The sequence below is a fragment of the Bidens hawaiensis genome, unplaced genomic scaffold, assembly GCF_021521415.1.
Source record: "Bidens hawaiensis isolate Kalapana, Puna unplaced genomic scaffold, B.hawaiensis_p1.1 tig00015443_1, whole genome shotgun sequence".
Classification (NCBI taxonomy): Eukaryota; Viridiplantae; Streptophyta; class Magnoliopsida; order Asterales; family Asteraceae; genus Bidens; species Bidens hawaiensis.
In genome coordinates this window covers 138,300-161,821 of record NW_027492375.1, presented here as the reverse complement: position 1 = coordinate 161,821, position 23,522 = coordinate 138,300, and the positions used below count along the sequence as shown (strand labels likewise).

General features: G+C 37.2%; 3 protein-coding genes across 4 annotated transcripts; 1 reads left to right on the top strand and 2 right to left on the bottom strand.

Moving 5' to 3' along the window:
* Positions 1-5,674: 5,674 nt before the first annotated feature.
* LOC143549094 (flowering time control protein FCA-like) lies at positions 5,675-9,052 on the bottom strand. The gene is made up of 12 exons (XM_077040090.1): positions 8,831-9,052; positions 8,267-8,325; positions 7,760-7,838; positions 7,418-7,500; positions 7,272-7,329; positions 7,033-7,103; positions 6,882-6,948; positions 6,672-6,751; positions 6,526-6,590; positions 6,390-6,450; positions 6,148-6,279; positions 5,675-6,040 (listed from the first exon to the last, which is right to left on the bottom strand). Exons 1-12 carry the CDS (start codon positions 9,033-9,035, stop codon positions 5,957-5,959), a joined length of 1,044 nt encoding a protein of 347 aa, XP_076896205.1. The 5' UTR covers positions 9,036-9,052; the 3' UTR covers positions 5,675-5,956.
* A 3,608-nt stretch (positions 9,053-12,660) lies between these two features.
* Positions 12,661-16,067, top strand: LOC143549093 (uncharacterized). 2 transcript variants are annotated; one of them, XM_077040088.1, is made up of 5 exons: positions 12,661-12,712; positions 13,955-14,263; positions 14,353-14,770; positions 14,989-15,266; positions 15,716-16,067. In XM_077040088.1, the coding sequence occupies exons 2-5, from the start codon at positions 13,955-13,957 to the stop codon at positions 16,052-16,054; spliced, it is 1,344 nt and encodes a 447-aa protein (XP_076896203.1). In that variant the 5' UTR covers positions 12,661-12,712; the 3' UTR covers positions 16,055-16,067. The 2 variants fall into 2 exon arrangements, with proteins under 2 accessions (XP_076896203.1, XP_076896204.1); XM_077040089.1 differs by lacking the exon at positions 12,661-12,712 and having other exon boundaries at positions 13,920-14,263.
* A 688-nt stretch (positions 16,068-16,755) lies between these two features.
* LOC143549092 (long chain acyl-CoA synthetase 1-like) lies at positions 16,756-22,166 on the bottom strand. The gene is made up of 18 exons (XM_077040087.1): positions 21,918-22,166; positions 21,541-21,630; positions 20,890-20,946; positions 20,318-20,366; positions 20,161-20,237; positions 20,053-20,092; positions 19,539-19,633; positions 19,217-19,384; positions 19,036-19,146; positions 18,865-18,952; positions 18,708-18,774; positions 18,547-18,622; positions 18,335-18,452; positions 17,881-18,126; positions 17,634-17,773; positions 17,299-17,481; positions 17,098-17,217; positions 16,756-16,865 (listed from the first exon to the last, which is right to left on the bottom strand). Exons 1-18 carry the CDS (start codon positions 22,122-22,124, stop codon positions 16,818-16,820), a joined length of 1,980 nt encoding a protein of 659 aa, XP_076896202.1. The 5' UTR covers positions 22,125-22,166; the 3' UTR covers positions 16,756-16,817.
* Between the last annotated feature and the right edge of the window lie 1,356 nt (positions 22,167-23,522).

Genomic DNA, 23,522 nt, shown 5'->3' with positions numbered 1-23,522 from the left:
GTTGCCATGGAATGGCTTCTTCGAGAAGCGTTGTCTCAGGTATGTTTAGCTTCATGTCTTCACGCTTTTCTTTGTAAATAGAAAAGGTTTTGATACTTGTATATTTTCTATTTTGTAGGTTGTGCATCGGGTCTTCGCGGATACGTCTTATGACGATGCTATGAGCGCAGCCCTCAACGCTTCTCATGAAGATGGGGAAAAGGCCGGCTTCCTGCTTGGTCTAGGGTTCGTTGAGAAAGGCATCCCGCCTTCCAACTTCCCTTTATTTGATGTGGATACTGAAGCTGTATACGACCAAGCAGTGAATCAGTATGCCGCCTTCCCGCATCCGGTGGTGGAGAAGGTGAACGAAGTTGCTGCTGCTGATGATGGGCTAGCTATCCTTAAAGCTTTCCTTGAACTACCACGCTCTACTGATGGTGCTGGTCCAAGTGGAAGTGGCCCTGAAGCTTGATCCTGAAGATCCCTTCCCACTGCTAGGATAGGTTTAGCTTGTATAGATTTATATTCTTGTAGGCGGGTAGTTACCCGGCCATTCTTGTAATGAATATTATGAAATATAAATCTTTGTGCGGGTAAGACCGCTATTTTCACTGGATTCCTTGCTTTATAAACGTTATATGACTTGCATACTTTAGTTTAAATTAGCAATTTTCCAAGTGTTTAGAATAAGTTAACCTTTGAACGTGGTAGATAATAGGTTGAAGTTTTGCTTCCTCTTTCGTGATTGTGCGGGTAGGACCGTCACTTGCACTTAGTAGGATGGCTAAACTTTACCTACATCTGACCTGCGTGAAGGTTTGCCGTTTTTTGGGTTTATGCGGGTTTTGCCGCCTTCCCCACGCAACGACTTTCCACGCAATTATGCGGTGAAAACCGGCATATCCGTGTTGAATAAATTAACCGTTCGACGCGCGGTTGTTAATAGGTAAGTGTTCAGTTTCCTCTATCATGATTCATGCGGATAGACCGGCAATTTCATTTAGTGGGATGACTGAACTTTACCCTTCAACTGACCTGCGTGAAGGTTTGCCGTTTTTTGGGTTTATGCGGGTTTTGCCGCCTTCCCCACGCAACGACTTTCCACGCAATTATGCGGTGAAAACCGGCATATCCGTGTTGAATAACCGTTCGACGCGCGGTTGTTAATAGGTTAGTGTTCAGTTTCCTCTATCATGATTCATGCGGATAGACCGGCACTTTCATTTAGTGGGATGACTGAACTTTACCCTTCAACTGACCTGCGTGAAGGTTTGCCGTTTTTTGGGTTTATGCGGGTTTTGCCGCCTTCCCCACGTAACGACTTTCCACGCAATTATGCGGTGAAAACCGGCATATCCGTGTTGAATAAATTAACCGTTCGACGCGCGGTTGTTAATAGGTTAGTGTTCAGTTTCCTCTATCATGATTCATGCGGATAGACCGGCACTTTCATTTAATGGGATGACTGAACTTTACCCTTCAACTGACCTGCGTGAAGGTTTGCCGTTTTTTGGGTTTATGCGGGTTTTGCCGCCTTCCCACGCAACGACTTTCCACGCAATTATGCGGTGAAAACCGGCATATCCGTGTTGGAAGTTCATAAAAGTATAAATGTAAAATCATCAGCGTCAATGTTCTAAGGAGAATCATTTCCATTAGAAGTGGCTCTGGCCTTTACTTTACAAATTTGGAATTGATCTACATGCAAACTGTGTAATTGAGCTCCCTTCCATGTTGTTGGGATGGGAGTGCCATCGAGCCGATATGCACCTGGTTCGGGATCTCGTTGTTTGCGCAGTATGTAGTCTCCAACATTGAAGCTGCAATTTTATTCGTGTTTTCCCCAACTGGGGTTCTACACGCATCAGCCTGCTCAGCGTTCATTGCGCCACGAGGTGCGCGAGCGTCCCATCTCTGACAAATGCTTCGACCATGTCCTTTACGTCTATGCATTCTTCAGTGTTGTGGCCTTTTGTTCTGTGAAAGTCACAGTATTTGCTCAGATCAGCATTGTGACGATGTCGGATTATTGGAGCCTTTGGCCATGGGAGCTCCTCAGTGACGAATATCTCGGTGACGCTTTTGGTGAGTGGCGTCCATCTGGAGTTCTTGTTTGACTGTACGTTATCCCTTCCGCCTAACCGATGTTGCAAGCCGGATGAGGTGTCAAAGTTTACCCTTGACTGCCAAATGCCTAGCTTCCGCTTTTTGTTTAGTCGGGCGGTAAGGACGTTGTCTTCTCTTGTTTTCTGGGTGTAAAGGTTTGTGCTCTGTGGGAGATCTCTACCCAGTTGCTTCTCCGTTTCCGCAAAGCGTTTTGTTGCTGTCATGATGGCATCCCATGTGGATGGCATGCCATCTTTACCCGTTAAGGTGCGGATGAGCTCTGGGTCGTTCGCGCCCTGGATGAAAGCAGCGCGAACAAGATCTTCGCTAATATTACCCAAACTTAGCTTCTTTGAGTTGAAGCGAGTGATGAAGTTTGGCAAAGATTCATCTTCCTCTCGAATGCATTTGAGGATTGTCCATTGTTTCTCGGTATACTTTCTTTGCTGGCTGAAGTGTTGACTAAACTTTTGCTGGAAGTCTTCCCAACCGTAGATGTGGTGGACCGGTAGACGATCGAACCACGCTCTAGCAGCCCCAACAAGCGTCATTTGGAACATGTAACACCACGTAGGTTCCGTCCAACTACTGACGGTTGCCCCCACTATGAATCTGTTCAAATGATCGTCTGGGTCAGATATACCATCATATGTGCCTATGTTGGACATTTGTTTGGCACTTTTTGGGGCAATTGCTTCCGCAATGTCCCTTGCAAATTTGGACGTTCCGGCATTTGCAACAGTTGGTCTAAATGTTTTGGAGAAGTCACGTGGGCTTCCACCTGGGTTTTTTGGTTTGAAGGCTTCCCCAAAACGCCTTCTCGGTTGGGAGTCCGTTTCTTTACGCTTCCCTTTCGCCTTATGACGAGGGTTTGCGTCTCTATCGGATTCCTCCGAATCATCGTCCAAGTATTCTTCGAATTCGTCAGCCTGTTGGACGGAACGCAAGCGTTCGTCCAACTCAGCTTGGAATTCCTTCTGACGTGCCTCCGCCCATGCCTTAACTTCATCGAGTGTTTGGCGGGGGAGCCTTGTTCGTTTCTCTAACTGGGTATCGGTGAATCCCAGTGAGCGATTACTGCACTTGCCCCAGCTTGGGTAACTGGGGTAGTGTTCGTAAAATTTACTTCACTTGCCCCGGCTTGGGTAACCGGGGTAGTGTTTGTAAAGACTGTGTAGCCGGTATTCCCCCCAGTAGCTGGGGTTGTGGTTACCGGAGTTTCTTTAACCATCTTTCCAGAAGTTTGAAAAAACTGAAAAGAAATGTTATAGCTTTTATGCACGGATGGCGCCAATGAAGAAACACTAAGTGACCCGGGGGCAGATTACGGATAATCTGGGGGTTAAGTAATGTTTCCCACGAGGGGTTAGACCCGGCAAAGATGGTTCTTCTGATAACCTGCAAAACAGACACCGTGAGCTCGTCACTGAGAAGGGGGGGTTCCTCCTTGTGACCACCCTCCGGCGTGAGAATCAGACTAGATTGCTCTTTAAATATAAATGTATTTTAAGAGATTGCTAGAGCAGATATCAGGTATAATATGTAATACGAGATAGTATATGATGATAATGTGATAAGATCATACCATTTGGGGTATTTATAGCCGAAGGTAGGTTTCCAAGGAGGTGTAGCCGGCTGAATAGTATTCTTGTTCTACCAACTGTGGCCTACGCACGTGCCATGCTGGTAGTTGGTGGGTAGGCAGCGGCTGACAGTGAGCAGGCCTGCTGTGTACTATTCCTTTTCCACCAACTGCCGGCTATGCACGTGGTATGACAGGAGTTGGTGAGTAGGCAGCGGCTAATAGTGACATACAGTACAAGAGCATGCTGCTCGCCATACTGTTGTCAATGAGCTGTCGTATCTTTGGTCAGATCTTTTGCCCATACCTCGTCAGGTACAGTAAAAGATCTTCCCGTATCGTACGGACTGGCTTATTTGGGCGGGAGTATTCCCCCTCCCGCCTTTGTGCGGGATTGTTCCCGGCTTTGCTCATTCCTTCAGGTGACAACTGAATTATTGAGAGCTAAGTGCCTTGTGCTTGTAGCCTTGCTGCGCGGGTGGCCTTCCCTGATGGCTTGTATCCGCAGCCGCGGGAACAGGCAGAGTACTTCACCATTGGGAGTCATTTCCTGCGGGAACAGCTTGCGTACTGCGCGTAAGGACGTCACGTCTCTGAGCATGGTGGGTCCTGCGGATCCAGTTGGTTTCTGCGCAGACGTCTCTCTTCAAGGTGAGTCTTGCGGGTCCAACTGGGCTCTGCTGGGACCTACCTCTTCAGGTTAGGTAATCAATATGGTTTAGTTAGAATATGTTTGTTTAGTTACTTATTTGTTTAGTTTTAACTAATTAGAATAATTGATTTGCAGGAGTTATTACAAGTGCACAAATGCATCATGCAATGTGAAGAAGAGAGTGGAAAGATGTATGGGTGATCCATCTTACATTATTACCACCTATGAAGGCAAACACAGCCATCCAGTTATACATAGGTCTCCACCACTACTTACTCCCCCCCTTTAATCACCTCATCACCAACTCGGCCGCCACCATCGCCATCGGTAGTCTGCCTATTGTGCCAAAAGTAGAACAAGGAGGGCTTCTTCAAGATATGCTGCCTTGTTATAACAACTGATCGATCAACATCCATGCATCATCTTTTATCTCTAGTCTGCATGGTTAATGCTAACTATTTTATATACTATACCTCATGAGTCTAGCTTTAGTTATAACTTCTGTTTAATCGTGTGTGTAAATGGGAATGGTGACATATCCTTTTACCTTTCTGGTTGGATTTCAGTTTATATCTTTAGTATGTTGAATCTTATGTTTTTTTTTTTTTTTTTTTTTTTTTTGTATCGATGGAGGTTATTTTACCTCCGTAGTTTGAAAGTTGAGTCGGTTACAGCTTTGTCTACTTTTTATCCTTAAAATTTATCATTCAATAACGTATAATTCTTCTTTCACCCACAAACAAAACGTTGTCTATGACCAACATCTCTTTGTGTGCGGTTGCTATAACCCCCAAATCCATGTGAGATCGTAATTGCTTTCCGTTTAGGGCACTAGAGGCGTATCACGTATGCTAAAACTGAGAAAGCCGCATGCCACCTAATCATTTACCATGGGTTTCAAAACTACCCAAATGCATACCGGGTGGTGTTTTGCATGCAAAAACTACCGAAGTGCCACAACAACCCAATCACATTCCAAGCCGAAACCATTTTTGATCAGGTAGTAAAAACCGAAATTGGAAACCAAATCAAACCGAATTGAGCTAATAAGTTGATTCAGAAATGCTCCCTACAATAAAGGACTTGAAGCCATAAACATAAGCCTGATTGTAGAGCCATGCTGCCGGTACGATCTGGACCAGTAGGTGTGAATGTACATTTAGAGCAAAAACATGATGTTCATGTGTCATTAGGCACTAAAAGATCTTTTACTTGCATTTGTCCTCTCATATTCGGTCTCCATTCAATGAATGTCCAATCAGCAGCTTTTTAGTCAGGCAAATAGGCATGTGCAAAACAAACATATTCTTCTTAAATTGTACCATTTTCCAGTTCCCATTATATCAATACCAAACATTATTCTTTCTCTCACACACCAAACTTGTTTTAACACATGTTATCCTATAATAATACTACCTTAAGCAAGCTAAACTTGGTGTTTGGGATTTAAGACAATGATACTTGTTTTGATTAATTATCATTTGTGAGTGAGTTGTTTTGTAAGAAACAGTCCAAAAACACCCCTTAAATCATGATCACATCCAACACCAAACCATATCATCATCCCATCACCCAAATTTGCATAATATAAACTTATACAAACAACAAAAGAAAACTACATGGATCTTGCAAATTCATGATACCCATGTAGGATTAGACTGCTGGTTCCAATTCTCAAGTTGTTGCTCATAGAAGCTGTATTCCTCGGGTTTCTCCCACTGATGGCCAAAGTTAAATGATAATAACAACAACAACAACAATAATAATAATAAGTTATATTGGCATTTAGAAGGCTGAAAAGTGTGTAAAAGTGGAAAAATCTTACCAGGCTTTCACATGTTACACAATTATAGTAATATGCATTGCCATCTGGACATATATGCTCACTCCAATCACAATCAGGTGGATCTTCCATTTCCATACATGTAGGCACAGAACAAGTGCTAGAAACTGAAGACTACACGAATATAATTTTTTTTATAAATAAATTGAGGTTGTATTTTCCACTCAACTATTGTTTTATGACAATAAACATGAAAGTAAACATGCACAGCTGATGACACTAACCATTTGTGAACTATTCGGTAGTGAGGTTTGAGCCACTGGGTCATTAAAAAGCGGTGGATATCTGCAGCATAAAAAAATTATGATAAATCAATCTTTTATAGAATAACTTTTAATTCTGGTTAGTTTAAATAATCACCTGTTATCCCAAAATTTTGGCTTCTTAGGTTCTGCAAACCGGACAACCAACGGCTGCTCACAGCCCTAAATGTAATAAAAGATATTGTAAAAAACAAATATCATTAATCAGAGTTGTTATCTAGTGCATAATTATGTGGGACATACATTCATCACGTATTTTCCATTTAGACCATTAATTGCATCAGCTGCCATCACGTTATGAGAGAGTGTGACGAACCCTGAGCCTTAGCATCAACATGAACAATTAGAAAACATCATATAATGCGTTTATAAATGTCATTCAAAAAGGATTGACATGTGTGCATATGCAAAGGGGAAATATTTAAAAGTTTCGAATTGCTGCAAATGACTAACCTCGGGAACGCCTCTGCTCGTCATAAATAATGTAGACATCTTCAACAAAACCATAAGGGGAAAATATCTGAAAGTTATTATAGCTTATATAACAATCATAAAGCAATTGGATCATACACTATTTCGATTACAAGTTTATTGTGAAACATACTTCTGCAATCTCAGTTTTTGAAGCATACTTGTTCAAGAAATCAACGAAAACTTTATTTGTCTTTGGAAACCCTATCATACAGATAAAGAGAGAAATTATGAGAATCAAAATGCCACAAATTTCTAGCGAGTAAAGTTCCAAAATAGGTTAACATCTTGGTCAATCATAATTTTTTTTAAGTATTCCAAGAAAAAATAATATTAAATATATGAGGGAAGTATGCAATAATATGAAGTTACCTGGACCTGGACGTTCTTGTTTCTTTGTGGCATATTTAACTTCAATGGGGCGCGCTCTCTGAAATAATATGAACAATACATTAATATTTTTATAGCTAAAATTGAAGGAAAGGTTCAGTCTTAATCTCCAGCATAGTTGAACTTACTCCAGGGAAAGTATATTGATTATTTAATGCTTTTATAGCTTGTGAAGCATCCTCCATGTTTGCATATTTAACAAAACAACAGTCTGGAGATACAGTTAAAACTGTTAGAATGTATGGTCGGATGTCAAGTAAGAAAATTTCAAAGATGAGCAGCAAATTTGCCCTTTTAATTCTGTTAAGTGGAAAATAGTGGTCTTTTAGAAGGTAAGTGACAAATTTGCAATTTTGATGTATTTTAGATGACAAATTTGCCCTTTTAGCCGTTTACCTAAGAGAGGGGAGCTTATTGTGGAAAGCAGAGATTATTTGTCAAAACATATCATAGTAAAAAGCATACTTTACCTTGCTGTTGGAGATTTTTTAACTGCTTGAAAAGAATAACTTCAACGATGGTTCCATGCTTACCAAATAAGGAACGGATCTGATAAAGATACAAGCAAACTTTGATGATGAGAACACACTAGTTACTATTACATGGTGATAATGATAGAATAAACATTGACGAAAATGATAGCACACAGAAAATTAAATAATGCATTTCATTACACAAACACAATATTCATGAGAACGAGTGATGCCAAGATGCATTTACTGCTCCGAGGGGTAACGGAATGCTCCAATGTAAGTCACTCAAATATCAAGTTTTATGCAGTACACAATTATTATTTTTCTCTTGAAAAAAAAAAGTATGTAAAGAGGGGAATTCGCAGATATACACAAGTCATCCTGATCACTGGTGATGCAGATTGTAACAAATATATGAGTTGTCTAAGAATATATCATCATATCCCTATGCAACTATCATCGAACTAGAAGACCACAATTTGATGTTAACTGTAAATAACTTACATCTTCTTCAGTGACTTCTCTTGGAACACCACTAACATAAAGCTTGGTATCAGAGCATTCTGATAAGAAAAAAAAAACTTTAGCAACAAAAGGCGAACCTCTATCAACTTGGGGTGTAAATGAGCTGAGCCCGAGCTCGACTATGCTCATTTTGACTTACAAGAGCTGGAGCTTGGCTCGTTTCGAGCTCTTTTCCTAAAGCTTGAGCTCGGCTGGTGAGTTGGTTTTTCAAGCCTGGGCTTTGCTCGCTTATTACTTATTGATTAATTAATTAATTTGTATATGTTATTAATTAGTTTTATACACTTTGAAAAAAAAAACCTTAGGCGAGCCAATGCTCGGCTTGAGCTCGTGTAGTACCTTAAACGAGTCAAAACTCGGGTCAATAACTAAACGAGCTCAAAAGTTAAAAGGATGAAATTAAAAATACACAAGACTCATCGAGTCTAATTCCTAAACGAGCTTCCCATACAAGGCTCAAGCTAGGGCACGACAACTAAACAAGCTTTATTCAATTGAGCAACAAAACCCTAGGTAATTCCTGTATGTTCATAGATTACGAACCATTAACAACAGAGTGAGAGAATTGTCTCTTTCGACCCGAGAATGCGGTTCCATTGTTGTATCCAAACGACTCATTCGGTTCACCACCAGCATCATGGTAGTTGTTTTGGAATCTCCGGTGGTTATTAAAGAATCCGCCGCCGTGGTGGTACGGCGGAGGACCGGAGTTGTCGTAGGACCAAGCAGAATTGCTGTGTTGATCCATTGATACAATGATGAAACCCTAACGATGGATTTGATAATTGTATATTTGTATTATATTATTATTAGAATGTTTGGGTTTGACTACGGCGTTGAGTGATTCTGGCGTTCGGTTTTATTCTGGTTTTGATTAGCACGAGTTGTTTGTAAAGGGGAAGTTGAAGTGTTCACTTGACCCTTGGACTAACTTGCTAAATGCTTTGATTTCCTGAATCATGAGTCACGTTTATGTTTTCGAATGTTAGTTCGGCTTCAGTGTTAGTAACTTCTTGTTGACGAGTCGTTAGGTCGGTCATGTTATTAATGAGTTGTGGCACGTGAGTTGCTACTGAGTTGTAAGAAGTTATTGTGATAAGGCCGGTTTGTAGATTTTAAAGGTCATGTGTATAGCAGGGAAATGCAAATTTGGGCCCTCCTAGAATAATAAGGAATATATAATATATGTGTGTGTGTGTTAATTGTTGTATAATAGGTATACATTAGTAAAATTTTTAATTAATTTATATATGTTATGTGTATAAGTAGGAAAAAAATAATTTTGGGCCGTCTTGGATCGGCCATATGGTGTTGCCAAGACGTGGTTATCAGTGACAAGTTATTGTTGGGCATGGGTTATTGTTGATGTGATTTATAGGTTTGCTGTCACAACTGATAATTACTTGGTGTTGATAAGTTACTATTGATGGCACTTAGTAGCACAAACTATTGATTCGGAGTCAACAACCGTAACTTGTTGATGATGTGTGGCTGGGTCGGCTTGGTTACTATTAAGTTGTGACGCATGGGCTGCTATTGAGACGTAGAATGTTTTACTGATTCGATCGCTCATGAGTTACTATTGATGCAAGTTACCATTGATTGATGGATTTTTTGGTTGGTGTGGGTTACTACTAAAGGCCCACTTGGTGAGTTGGTGCGTTTAGTGAGAGAAATTGATTATGACGCTCTATATCAATAAATTTTTGTTACTTGTTGGTTATTGTTAAGCCCAACTAGAATTTTCGACCCCGTGCGATTCTGCGGGGTGAAACCGTCAAAAAACCATAGTATTTTGACCCACGCGTATTGTGGTGGGACCGTAATAATTTTAAAATAAAATTGTCAACTCAAGGCTCAGTACGATATCATACGTTGCTACGCCAAAAAGAAAGTATCATCATAGCCATAACACGAATCCCAAAAGGTATAATCACGATCGGCTTAGGTCCACACCATGGCTACTACATAAGTCGCCACACCAAAGTGCGAATCATCATTACAACCATAAACGAATTTATTCAGAGTTGTAATGAAGTGGTGTTTGTTTCATATTGACAACCGAATCCAATCAATTTTGTATTACTCGTTAGAACAAATTCAAAGTCATTGTGACAACCATTATGCCATGATTCTGGTAAAAAAAATATTCAAATTAATAACTAAAGTGTGAGGTCATGAATCCTAACACCAAAGGGGAGTCCTACATTACTTTATCTCGTCTATGGAAGCTTATGAAACTTTGTGATTTTCAATACTTATGAGTAATTAGTGTTTTCTAACATATTGCAAGTAGTAATCAAAAGGGGACATGTTTTTGCTTGATGAATAATCCCAAATCAAAAAGCCATTTGATCAGAAAAGAATGTCTATCAAACTGAAATTAGTTATTAGGGTCAAATTGTCAAAAACAAAAATCACCAAACACAAATTGGGCAAACGAATATCAATTAAATCAAGGCACAACTCTTAACGAACAACTATTGTTATGGAACAAATAAACGAATAACTAATTAAATATTATCTTAAGCTGATGCTAGAAGAATTAAGTGAGCTAATTGATGTAAGCATCCTGCTACATCAACCACGTACCCATGATGTAAGGACGCCTCAAAACACATTAACCACCCACATATGCATTAGATGTTTTATTATGGTTGATGGTCGTCAAGCTGCAACAAGTATCGCAAGAGCCACCATCAGCGCAAACATCTAAAGTCGGCGGGAAAAATAAGAGAGGTTTTACATCGTATGAGCAGCAACAAACGATGGTCACAGGCTCTGCCGTAGATTGCAACCTTCACTGCCAAAAAACTTGTCGCCGACCAGACCACCACCACACCACCGTCTCGTCGCCTAGGATTCAGAAATCTAGGTCCATGGAAGATTGAAACGGAACCCGACAACAATAGAAATCAATACCATGGATGACCGTGGTAGGTCATGCCGATTGGTGATCGGAGCCAAGCGTTTGGTCAGAGAAAACAGGATAGAGCAAAGCGTACAACTCTAATAGCAGCGTACAATTTTCACTTCACAATGTACAACCTCTTATGCAATAGAAAGTTGCAAATTGTATATATATATATATATAATTTCTTCAACTTGAGTAGAGCGACTTAAGTTACAATTCGTTGTAACTGCTGAAATATATTAGATATTATAATAGAATTTTCATCGTCATTAAAGCATCTTAAATGTTGTTCATTTACAATTAAAAATGATGAGTAGATTCAATTGGTTTAACTATTATTCAAATGAATCAAATATATTATACATTTTTTTTAAACCATGAAACTTGAACTCTCACTGTTTAAAAACAAAAAACCTTAGCCAACAACTTGGGTACCTATATGCCAAAGGTCATTTAGTGAGAGAGAATTATGCAAAGCGTGATTGTTATGGGCTTAAGCAAATCAATATGGATTGTTGGCATCTCGTCTATAAATGCTTACTCAAGTATTTAGGGTAATTTCAATCACTGTTACCAAAGATATGTGAAAAAGCCATCTCAGGTTATTATAAAATTTGTAAATTTCACAACACCCCATTTTGATTGTAATTTAACATTGTTTATACGTAAAAACCAACACTGGAAAATAGTAAAAAAAAAGTAAGAAGGTCGCCAAAGCATGAGCCCTAACACTTAAAGGGCTTTTTGGTGCATATTATCATTTATCATAATATATTTCTTATGGGTGAGCATAAAACCGATTTAACTGAATTGAAACTTATTTAACCAAAAAAGTGAATCGAAGCTTCAACCGACGGTTTATTTTTTGAATAACAAATTTTTCAATTCGGTTTTGGTCAACATTTTCTAATAGTTGAAACTAACCAAACCGAACCGATTAGCCAATACTTTTATCCATAACAATCATCTTCTTCTAACAATATTATGTTCCAATACTTCAAAATAATATTTATCCAGCTTTCTTTCACCATTGTATTCTTGATCTTGGATATTTCATTCCATTGGTAGCGTATATTAGTTCTTTTCAGGGCCTTTAAATTACATTCATTCTCTTATACAGTGACTTTGACAGTTAGCGATTCATCTGTTAAAACTTAAAACCAAGTTCATAGGTAATCATTTATGTATATTTTGAAACTAATATGCATAATCTAATTGTTTATAATATTTATGATTTTGTTTTTAGTAAAATTCTTAACAACAAAAATTTAGTCCGTGTTAAAATGTTAGGTTTAGCGGTTAATTAATCGAACCTAACCGATTAACCGAAACCTAACAATTATATGTGTTTAGTTACGGCTTCGGGTATCGCCTTTAATCAAACCAAGCCGAACCAAGCCGAGCCGTCCGCACCCGATATATTTCTACCACACCATGGGTAGGTTCTCTGGTTAACGAACCCTACCTACTCTGCTATTTGTTGCTGTAACCGCTCCTGTTCTTATCTTCCGGTAACTTATCGTACGATGTCATATATTTCCGTTTTTTCAGATTATAAACTCGATTTTTAGGGCTTTGATGTACGCAAAACTGTTTCTTTGAATTTAATCCTGATTTTTGTACATATTTTATGAAGTCTGTGCATTAATTAATTACAGTGGATCGAGCTTTGGTGACACGATGATGATGATTATTGTTAAATTCTTTAATTTGGATTATAGCATACAATGCATGAATGCATACTGCCTGTTTCTTTATGTTACTCACTAATTAAGTTGTAATATATAGTTTTGTTTTTTACTTTTCTGCATTAGGGCTAATTACTTAGTTTTTAATTCACTAGTCATTTTCTTATATGCTATTATCTATAAATTGCAATGAAGTTTTATGTGTGAAATTGCTGGAACTGTAGCTTTATTAGTAGGTTAGGTGTTTAGGTCTATTTGTATGCTTGTCGTGATATATTATTACAGGCGCGCATCTTAACAGGAATTGATATGATCAAACAACAAGATCGGTAGATGACTTAATGTTTTGCATCGACACAATACATATACTTGTTGAGAACGGTGTTAACTGTTCCATGGTTGTTCAACAATCGGATGCGTGTTTTAACTTTAAACGACACACGGGCTTAATAACAAGTCTAGGCCCACTACAACACTTGGCCCAACATAAAATAATAAGTTTAAGATAAGCAGCCCACGAATTAACATAATCATCAGGAGATTAAACATCCAATAGCGCAGGCATGCTTGCTTGAGTGATAGAAATATTGCTGTTTTGTGGGTGAAAGGTTTCAGGAGCTGAATGTAGTGTTTTGGTGATTCTTGTGTTGCTTATAAGTAATAATGCAAGTAGTTCTTTAATTTTCTAGGTTTGTGTTTCCCTAGCATGATGTCGCAATCTGACTGGAAATGCTTATACGTATGTAAGTGAACTAGTGCACTACTTTAATTGTCCCATACACCAATCTTTTGTTTCACGCTTTATTTTTCGTGTCATGATACGGCTTTTTACTGTTTTTTTTAATGAATTGAATTATTGATGTAACCGAGTAGCTGGCGTCGATAATTGTTGTGCCTGGGGGCGTGCATATACGCATTGCCATGTATTTCTTACGAATCTTTGTTATCCTTACAATATTGAGTTCTATAAACTCTCATACTAACTTGTTTGTTGTTAATATTAATGATGTGATATTGATGACATGTGTGCTTATCAGGGACCAATAATTTTTTGAGAATTGAAAGATGGCTAATAGAGAAGATTTAGACATTGATGACGATGATGATTTCAGTCAACTTTACAAAGAATACACTGGTCCTTCAAGAGCTAATACAACTGGTCCACCCGACACCACAAAAACAAATAAACGGTCTCATGCCGGTTCAGATGAAGAAGAGGAAGCCCTGGACCCAAATGCTGTTCCCACTGATTTTACTAGTCGGGATGCTAAGTTTTGGGAGGCAAAGTCTAAAGCTACTGAGAGGAATTGGAAAAAACAAAAAGAAGAAGAAATGATATGTAAAATATGTGGAGAATCTGGTCACTTTACTCAGGTATGAAACCATGAATATCATAATCTTTACAATTGATTTGGGTTATTGTTTCATCTTCAATTTTGCTTTTATTTTCTTGATCATCGCAGGGTTGTCCATCAACTCTTGGAGCTAATCGCAAATCTCAAGATTTCTTTGAACGGGTTCCTGCAAGAGATCCTCAAGTTAAAGCGCTCTTTCCTGAAAGTGTTGTACGCAAAATTGAAAAAGATATTGGGTGCAAAGTCAAAGTCGAGGAAAAATTTATAATTGTTAGTGGAAAAGATAGGCTGACCTTAGCCAAAGGTGTAGATGCTGTTCACAAAATTAAAAATGAGGGTGACAAAAAAGTTGGTTCCAGCTCAAATATGACTAGATCCAGGTCACCAGAAGGCAGAAGTCTGGTTAGCTCCAGAATGGGTCGGTCTGATTCTCAAAGGTCTAATCCTAGCACTAGAAATTCTTCACGTTATAACCTGAGGTTTACGTGTGAAGATTTGCAGAAGTTACCAAGAGGGTCCCCAAAAGGTAGGGACTGCATGCTTGTAGTTTAAGAAATGTCTCGTGCTATAGAACAATGTTGTTTATTGCTGTGATTTGCAGCAAGAGGTAAGTTGTTATGCTCAAGAATAATGTGTTGGATTCTGAAGTAAATTTCTGGGTGGGTCTTGACTTGGATGTTATTACTGAACGCATATCCAGACTTGTTGAATTGAATTGTTTAACGCACTCTTCATTTGGTGAAGCTTATGGGAATGATGGTGCCCGAGCTCGGTCAACACATTCAAACTCTCCTGCCCACCCTCCTTACAGTGGTGGTGCACATGGTTCATATGATGGTCACAGAAGTAAAGCATGGGATGCTGACAAGCGTGGACCCGATTTGCAATCCAGCAGTAAAGGAGACTATTCTACTTTCCCACAAGCATTAGAGGAATTACATTTGGAATATAACAGAAATGCAATGGAGATCGCAAAAATTCGAGATAAGGAAGAAGATGAAGAAAACAACAGGCATCGTGAGGTAAATATAATTTAATTTTGTGCGTGTGCGCGCATATATATTTGTAATAATTTCATAGGCATTCTTTGTGAAAACTACGCTTGTAAATAAACCGATACGAAAGGGGCATGCTCTCATTCGTTCGTTCAGTATTGACCGAACAAGCGATCGAATTTGAACAATTAAACGAACGGGTTTTTTTTGTTCAGTTGTCCGTGTTCGTTCGTTAAGAAGAGTGTGTTCGTATATGTTTGTTAATAGTATGAACGAATGATGCGTGAATGTAAACGAATGAACATGATTGAACATAGATGAATGAACACCGATTTTAGTCATGTAAACATAAGGATCTTTTTGTAAGTTTTGAAATTTCCAGGGATTTGCGTGCAAATTCAGCAAAAGCCCATAAGTTTTTTTCAACAATTGCCAAATTTTTATAAAAGCTTTGTCACATGTTTTGTGTATTTTAGACTGTAAGAGAAATGAGAGAAAATTACATGACGAGATTTGGTATGATGCGATCAATGCATGCAAAGCAGTGGGAAGAGTTTCTTCAAGTGGATGCTCAAAGGCGGCAACAAAGTGAGATGCGGCATATGGCGGCTTCAGGATTTGGTGGTTATGATTATAAACAATCTGAATATGTAAATCCTGCTGGGAATCCTTATGGTGGTGGCAATATGCCAGCGGATGCAAGGGTAAGTTATCCAAATATTGATAATTATCCTTCATCGAGATCGTATGAGAGTTATGGCGACTTTCAAAGCCAAAGGCATGAAAGCTACGGGAATGCATACAATAGATATTAAATCATGTGTATCAACACTGGTGAGTTGACTTAATCATCAAATTTTATAAGCATATGAGCTGATTTGCATTGACCTGATTCAATCATTGGTCCCATGGCGCAGTGGCCTGCTTGCTATACCCTGAAAAACAAGCCCTATAGTCAAGGATAAAGGACCAGATGGAGTTTGGCTGAATAGGGGAAAACCGAGCACGTTTAAGGTAAGTATAGCAATTTTTCTGTGTTTTTTTTTTATTTTTTTATTTTTTTTATGCTGGACTAGGTGCTAAAACTATGTTCTGTTTGTTTGGGGATAAATGTCATAGCTACTCATTATGAATCTTAGATTTAAAGTTGTATCAGTCAAGTAGATGTTCATTGTTTTTGGTCGTTTGTGGGTAACCTAGAAGCCGAAATCTGGTTTTCCTTTTCAAATTGTTCAACTTGTATCTAAAATGCTTAACTTTGTTTAGATTTTTATCTTAAAAAATGATTATCATTTTACTAATATAGCTTTCGTCATTGTTTTAAACATGAATACAAAATTACAAATACCGGTTCTCAATTTAATCCATTTTATTTCGTTTTAAGTAGATGCTAAAGTGTCACATTTCTAACATATTTGACTTACTCGATCATTATCTCTGTATTGAAAAGTGATCAACGTAGTATCTGTTCTTGTAAGTTTTAACCACAGCGTAGTATCATAGAACATACTTTTCTAAAAGACCTTACATATGATTGCTACAAAAGAAATATATCAAGACAACGTTGGACATGATAGTTTAGGATTTGTTTCCGCCTAAATTCCTGTAAACTTCCTCAATTTGAACCTGCAAAATTAAACCATATAAAATTGAATTTATAGTTTTATACTGGTTAATACATAATTAAATTTATGCAGAGAACTATGATAATGCACTTGAATTTAATATTTTGAATGTGATATACGAGACAGTATGCAATTACTTTCTCTTTCTCACTATGCGGTTCTTACAGTTCTTTATTTAAAATTGGTTATGTATTGAACGTGTCAAACGAATATGCATTAGGTTTTGATTTTACCTTGTAATAGTTAAACAATCTCTCTCTTTTCTTCTTCATTGTTGGTGTCAGAAAGCCCTTATCCCCTTCAAATGTTTCGGCTTCAATGATCACACCCTTGATTGTTTCAAAACCTCTCAACTAGTTTCACAAAAAACAAAACGACAGTTTAAACACTCAAATCTTTATTAGAAAATGTAAAAACTGTAAGCAGGGCAGTACCTTGTTTCTTTCTGCAGTAGATTTGAGTTCAGAGATAGCATAGTCCTGTAGCTGAGTCAACTTACATAGCTCAGAGAAGTTAGTCTTATACCCATTTTGATGCGCCCATTTTTCTGCATGATCACGGTTCACTACCACCACCGCCACCAGCGATTTCTTGAAACTATCTCCGTATACCCAAATCTAACCACATAATATATAATCATCAGTAACCCGAAGAAGTTAATCATGTTTGACACACCAGCTAATTATAAAGATATGTTTCGGGTCAATTGGACTCGTATAAAAAAAACATTTTGATCAGAACCCATTTTGACCGGTAGAATGGTAATTACATCTTCAACAATGGGAGTAATGAGATAAAGTTTCTCCAAATGCTCAAGTGCAACATACTCTCCTTGTGACAGTTTAATAAGATGTTTCTTCCTGTCAATTATTTTCAATGTTCCATTTGGTAACATCTCTCCAATGTCACCTGATTATTCATATTATAAACATATTAAATATTTAAATCTCAAATTGTCAACACAAGCAACAAATATTTAAACCAACTAGATTTAAAAAAAAAAAAGCAGCTTTAACCTGTATGAAACCACCCATCTGTCATCACCGCATTGGTCAACTCTGGATTCTTGTAGTATCCTGCAAAAGGAGCTTTTCCCTTAATACATATTTCGCCACGTGGCGGATCTGCCAACGGGTCATAGCCCATGTCGGGAACTTCCTCTAGACGTAGCTCAGTGTATACAAAGGGCGAACCAACGGTCCCAACCATGCTCATTTGGTCTGGAAATGCAACCGTCGCTAAACCGCAAGTTTCTGTCAACCCTGTTTATAAGTAATGGATCAAAACGGTAACACAACCCAAATCAAGGGACTAATCTTTAAAAATGATAAGTGAGAGGCTAACTGTGAAAAAAAGTCATTCGACCCGTTTTATACGCAACACAGCCTAAATCGGCCCATTCATAAGTAAACGTGTGGAAATTGTCACCTATGGTGTTATGTATAGATTATAACATGAAGATGCAATTACCATAGCCTTGTAATACAAAAGCGCAGGACGTGACCCTCAAGAACTCTTCCACCTCCGGGCTTAATGGAGCTCCTCCAGACACTATAAGCCGAATCCGACCACCCAATTTGTTCTTAATCTAAACAAACAAAATTTTCTATTTAATCTTAATATATTTAATTTAATGTGACAATATAATAAGGAATATAATGTCTCTGAGTCTAGACAGGAACCTTGCTGAAAGCCAGCATATCTGCAAAAGGTGATGCATTTTTCTGCTTATAACCAGCTTGTAACCATCTAAGTTTGCTGCATAAAATTTGCATCATAAAAGACATTAAATCCACAAGAAACAAAAAAGAATGATTAATATGTAAGTGAAGCGATTAAGTACTAGTTGTATAGAATGTCAAATATTTTCCTTCTCCTTGGGTTAAGTTCTTCGAGTCCTTTCAGCACGCCTGTAAAACCAAAGAATCATCAAGAAAACTGTAAAAAATATTGACTGATTACATAGGACACCTAAATGATATATTCTAAGTTCCTGAGACCTTCATAAATTCGTTCTAAAACGCGAGGCACTCCCGCTAAAAATGTTGGTTTTAGCTCCATTATATCATCTCTTATAGCATTTATGTCCTTCAAAATGTAACAACCAGCATATAGTTAACATGTTAAAGGCTTCAAATATACAAATTGTCAAATGAAGATGTGAATGTTACCCCGTGGAAGAAGCCAACAGAAGCGCCTTTGCGAAAATAGTATTCTTCGATCATACGATCGAGGATGTGGGCGAGAGGCAGGAAGGATAGGTAAACATCATTCTCGGTCATCTATGATTATACATATCGGTTAGTTGGTTCCAGAGTCAATAAAAGTCAAAGAAGAAGGTTTAGTAAGTGCCTTGTCCTCAAACTGTTCCATGAAAAGATCAACCCCATTTATATTTGTTGTAGCATTTTCATGAGTCAAGATAACACCTTTTGGATCTCCATTGGTGCCACTCGTGTACATAATTGTACATATGTCGGACGGTTCAGGTGTTTGCAGCTCTGATGGATTCTTGCTTCCCTGCTCAACATTCATGCAGTTAATGTTTTAACATAATGGCGGGTCATAAACACAATATTACCTACTATCCAGTATTATTAATATTAATATAGTCCTAACACTAATTTTTGCGTTTAGTCGAATAATATGCAGAGACTGAAGATGAAGGTTAAACCATATCAAGGAAGTCATTCCATGAGAACGATTTTACTCCGATGGAATCCGCCATTTCCCTTTCCTTGTCCTCCATTGAAGTGAAACAAACAATCACTGCAATCACAATAATAAAAAATTATTGGATACTATATATATTATTACAAGATCAAGGATTTTGTACATTTTTTAATTCAAGCATAGTATTTCCAATATATATATATATATATATATTTAAATTGATGTTTTTATGTTGTGTGAGTACAACATTGCTTGGTTCTAGCTTTATAACAGTGCGTTCAAGTGTCCAGCTCTTTTTGTTGTTTTGTACTGAGTTTTGATTACGCATGTATCATTCATACACATAGTGCGTCCTCGTTACAACATGTATTTATCGTCAAGAGCTCACGTAACTACTCGAATGCAATTACCTTGCCGTTGAGTACACACGTCACGTTATGATGACTTCTTACACTTTTTAAGATTTTGACTATTTTTCTAAGAAGTAGGCAGTAAATTATAGTAAAATTTCTCACCCTTTAGCCGTCTGGTATGTGTACAATCTGGATCCAGTAGCTGTAAAAACAACTCAAAAATTAGTTACTGGTATAAAATGAATAAGAAGTTATTTATTAAGCTCTCACTTGTTTAACTTTTTTATCTTGGACAAAAACAATATCAACTTCAGCATGCTCCAAGATAAAATTTACAGCCCCAGCCCCTGTTTAATTAAAGGGAAACAAGGTTAATCTACAAGAGGTTAGTCTTATTGAAAATTATTTAAAAAAAAAAGTGATTTACCTAAGGTGTCATATAGGGGTACACAAATGAGGCTCTGCGCATTGCAAGCCTACATCACAAAATATAATATTAAGATGGTAATAGGAGATTAAAAATAATCAAAGTGAAGAAAAGAACTAGAAGTCGATGTTAATTTATTTATTTTTTAATTTTAGTTGCATCATATTTTTATAAATTTATATTTTTCTATACTATAAAACCGATAATTTTGTTATTTGAAACTTAACTTTAGTATTGCTATATGTTTAAAAAAAAGACATATTTTTATAAATACTTATGTGTCTAAATTAGTTAGAACAATGCGTTTAAAGTTTAAACCAATTATAAAAATGTGTCTAACCGAAAAGAGTGTGTTCAAGTTGTCAAAACCTGACACATGAACAAACTGTATAAATATAATGATGTATTCAAAGTTTCAAACCATTGCGATAGTGCATTCAAAACCAATTATAATTGAATAGGTGTCACATCTTGAATATGATTTAAATGTAGAACACATTTTACTCATGAACATATTTGTATTTTATAAATGTATAAACTTTATGATGTAATTAACGTAGATGAAAACTTACCTCCATTGCTACAATCCACTGAGGGCAATTTGATCCATAAATTCCGACTTTACATCCCTATCACATGTACATAAAATATTTATATTTTGGTGATGCATATATGGTTTGTTGTCTGATAATTTTCATGTGTAATAAATTGTTATGATATACGACATTTTTTCAAGATAATTTCTACGATTAAAAATGAGTTGTCCAAGTTGTGATTGGACAACGATTTTTTTAATTTAAAAAATAAAAACTCAAAACTCCTTCCTCTCATGGACCACCTTCTATAGGCCTCCATGGCACTTGCGCCACGCTTCTTCTCCACCCTCAGCTCCTTGCAGCCAAATTGAAGCAGTAAGGGGGATTTAGGATTAAAGGCGGGTGTTACAAGGGTCATTTATGGTCCATTTTCACGTGGGAGGTGAGGACAGAATAGAAGAGGGTCAAGAGGGTCCATTGACCTCTGGTCTCCAAAATTTTTCCATTTAATATGTATAAACTTTTAGTTTTTTTTTAAACATATATGAGACTGTTAGCCTCCGAATAAAAAAGTCCTGGTTTCGCCATTAAAGGAAGCAACATGAGAAGCCGAGAAGGATGGCCAGAAGGGATTTGCCGGAAAACGACACTGACACCTAGTATGTATACATGAAGCTATATGCTTACAGGTTGGAGCCCAGAAGCTCTAATAGCATATGCAACATGCAAAACCTCCTCATATATAGCCTTGTAAGTTTTCCAAACGTATGGGCCCCACTGAAAGACAATACAAATAAACAGCATACCTTCAATAAAACAAACATCAAAGCGGTGAATAATATTTTTGTGTATAGATCAATAACTTAGAAAACATCTACAATGAAAAGAATAATAACAAAACTAACCAAACTAATAATAATAATAAAACGTTAATAAATATCATAATATTTAAACTAGCAGTAGAATAATAAGTAACAAACAAAATTAAAAATAAATGATAAATTAAAAAACAATAACTATAACAGATGATAAATTCGGCTAACGGAGGAAAATAAAATCCGTACCTTGCCATCTACGAGCTCACGCCATCCAAGCATCCTATTGTTAGGATACTTTTGAACAGAAGAGCTAAAGACATCCCATGTAGTCTTGAAATGAGAATCAATAGGTGGGAAAGAATGTTCCGAAAGAAGATTCCGGTAAACCGGACCGACAGAGGGGTCACCTTTTCTTCCATTGTCCGCCTTCACAGCAAACTGAAGCTTATCCATGGCTGATTAATTTATGCTTTGGTCACTACAAGTTGGACCCCTATTCTGTGGTGTTTTGAAAGCAAGCAAGGTGATGGATGGTTGTATATATATCTTAGAATTTATTTTCACTTATGTCAATAAATGAGGCAAGTAGATATTAAATGTGATTATTCAGTAGTAGTTTCAAGTTTTTTGAAGATCCAAATGTGGCAATAAATTTCTTATGATATTTTCTTTCTTTTTGTTTTTTTTTTAAATTCGTGCTTCAGTATATTAAGAGTGTATGTCACGCAGACAGTGGGCTAGCTTTAACAAACTGATCACACCATTTAACTATCACGTTATCACGTTGTGATTTAACTATCTTTAAATAAAAGAAAAAGAAAGAAATGTGTGTTTTTGCACGTGATTGGTGGAGAGAAGTGGACCCCACCCATCCTACGTGTGAGAGGACGTTAAGGGCATGGCGCCCAAAGATGATGGCGGTGTTGTGGTTTGGCAGATGAAATTTCGTTAAAGTGTGGGTGAGGTGGTAGGGGCGCTAGTTGTGTCACCCCATAATGCATAGCCTAAATGTAATCCTGTCTTCTCTCTTTTTTTACTTGCACCCTTTCAACTTGTTATATTAGTAATATCACCTCCTTTTCATAATAAAATAAAAAAGAAAACATTTCATTTGATGTATTCATGGATATGAAATAATAGAAAATTTAGGGAGTGAATTTAGAAATGAAATATTGTTCATCTCTTTTCACACTAAAGGAACAATAATAACTCTTTGATATAATGTTTTGAAGGGAACATGGAGCTAATTAGGTAACTTTAGCAAACATTTCATTTATTTTTACATTTATTTATAGTCTGTAAGGATAGAAGTAAATGCTGTCTTTATCGTCTCATCACATGTACCATGTATTTACTGCTCTCATTAAACAATAAGCCTTTGATTGGCCCCATGCCCAACTACACTCTACCGATTTAGCTATAGGATCTTCAATGGTATCTTTTTCAGTAACAAATTTCTTTGCTTTTGGACAATGAAATTTCAATAAAAGCTATCCTATATTGGTAAGGTGGTTTGGACGTAGAATAAGAGCTAACGGCTCAATTATCTTAGAGTTTAATATTTAGTCGTTAAAAAAAATCATTAAAACAATAACTAGGTGTAAATATTTTTGTTTTAATAAGTTTGACCAAGAATAATATTGTTACCAAGGGTTTTTAAATTCTCTATACCAAAATCAGTCTGTTGGAAAACAAAAACCGAACTAAACTAGACCATACGAAATTTTTGGTTGATTTGATTTGGATTTATTGGGATCTTAAATAAAAAATCTAAAAGATGATGAGGAATATGAAAGAAAAAAAAAAGCAAAATTTAAATATTAATTCCGTATATTATATGTATATTAAAAA

What these genes read in the sequence shown, in the direction of transcription:
- LOC143549094 (XM_077040090.1), bottom strand. Translation starts at nt 9,035, where the DNA reads ATGGATCAACACAGCAATTCTGCTTGGTCCTACGACAACTCCGGTCCT. An exon ending in ATGGAAAATACGTGATGAAT is followed by an intron (nt 6,591 to 6,671) that starts GTATGTCCCACA and finishes TATTACATTTAG; the next exon opens with GGCTGTGAGCAGCCGTTGGT. An exon ending in GTGTAACATGTGAAAGCCTG is followed by an intron (nt 6,041 to 6,147) that starts GTAAGATTTTTC and finishes TTTGGCCATCAG; the next exon opens with TGGGAGAAACCCGAGGAATA.
- LOC143549093 (XM_077040088.1), top strand. Translation starts at nt 13,955, where the DNA reads ATGGCTAATAGAGAAGATTTAGACATTGATGACGATGATGATTTCAGT. An exon ending in ACCAAGAGGGTCCCCAAAAG is followed by an intron (nt 14,771 to 14,988) that starts GTAGGGACTGCA and finishes CATTTGGTGAAG; the next exon opens with CTTATGGGAATGATGGTGCC. An exon ending in AAAACAACAGGCATCGTGAG is followed by an intron (nt 15,267 to 15,715) that starts GTAAATATAATT and finishes TGTGTATTTTAG; the next exon opens with ACTGTAAGAGAAATGAGAGA.
- LOC143549092 (XM_077040087.1), bottom strand. Translation starts at nt 22,124, where the DNA reads ATGGATAAGCTTCAGTTTGCTGTGAAGGCGGACAATGGAAGAAAAGGT. An exon ending in GTGAGCTCGTAGATGGCAAG is followed by an intron (nt 21,631 to 21,917) that starts GTACGGATTTTA and finishes ATTGTCTTTCAG; the next exon opens with TGGGGCCCATACGTTTGGAA. An exon ending in GGAATGACTTCCTTGATATG is followed by an intron (nt 19,385 to 19,538) that starts GTTTAACCTTCA and finishes AATGTTGAGCAG; the next exon opens with GGAAGCAAGAATCCATCAGA.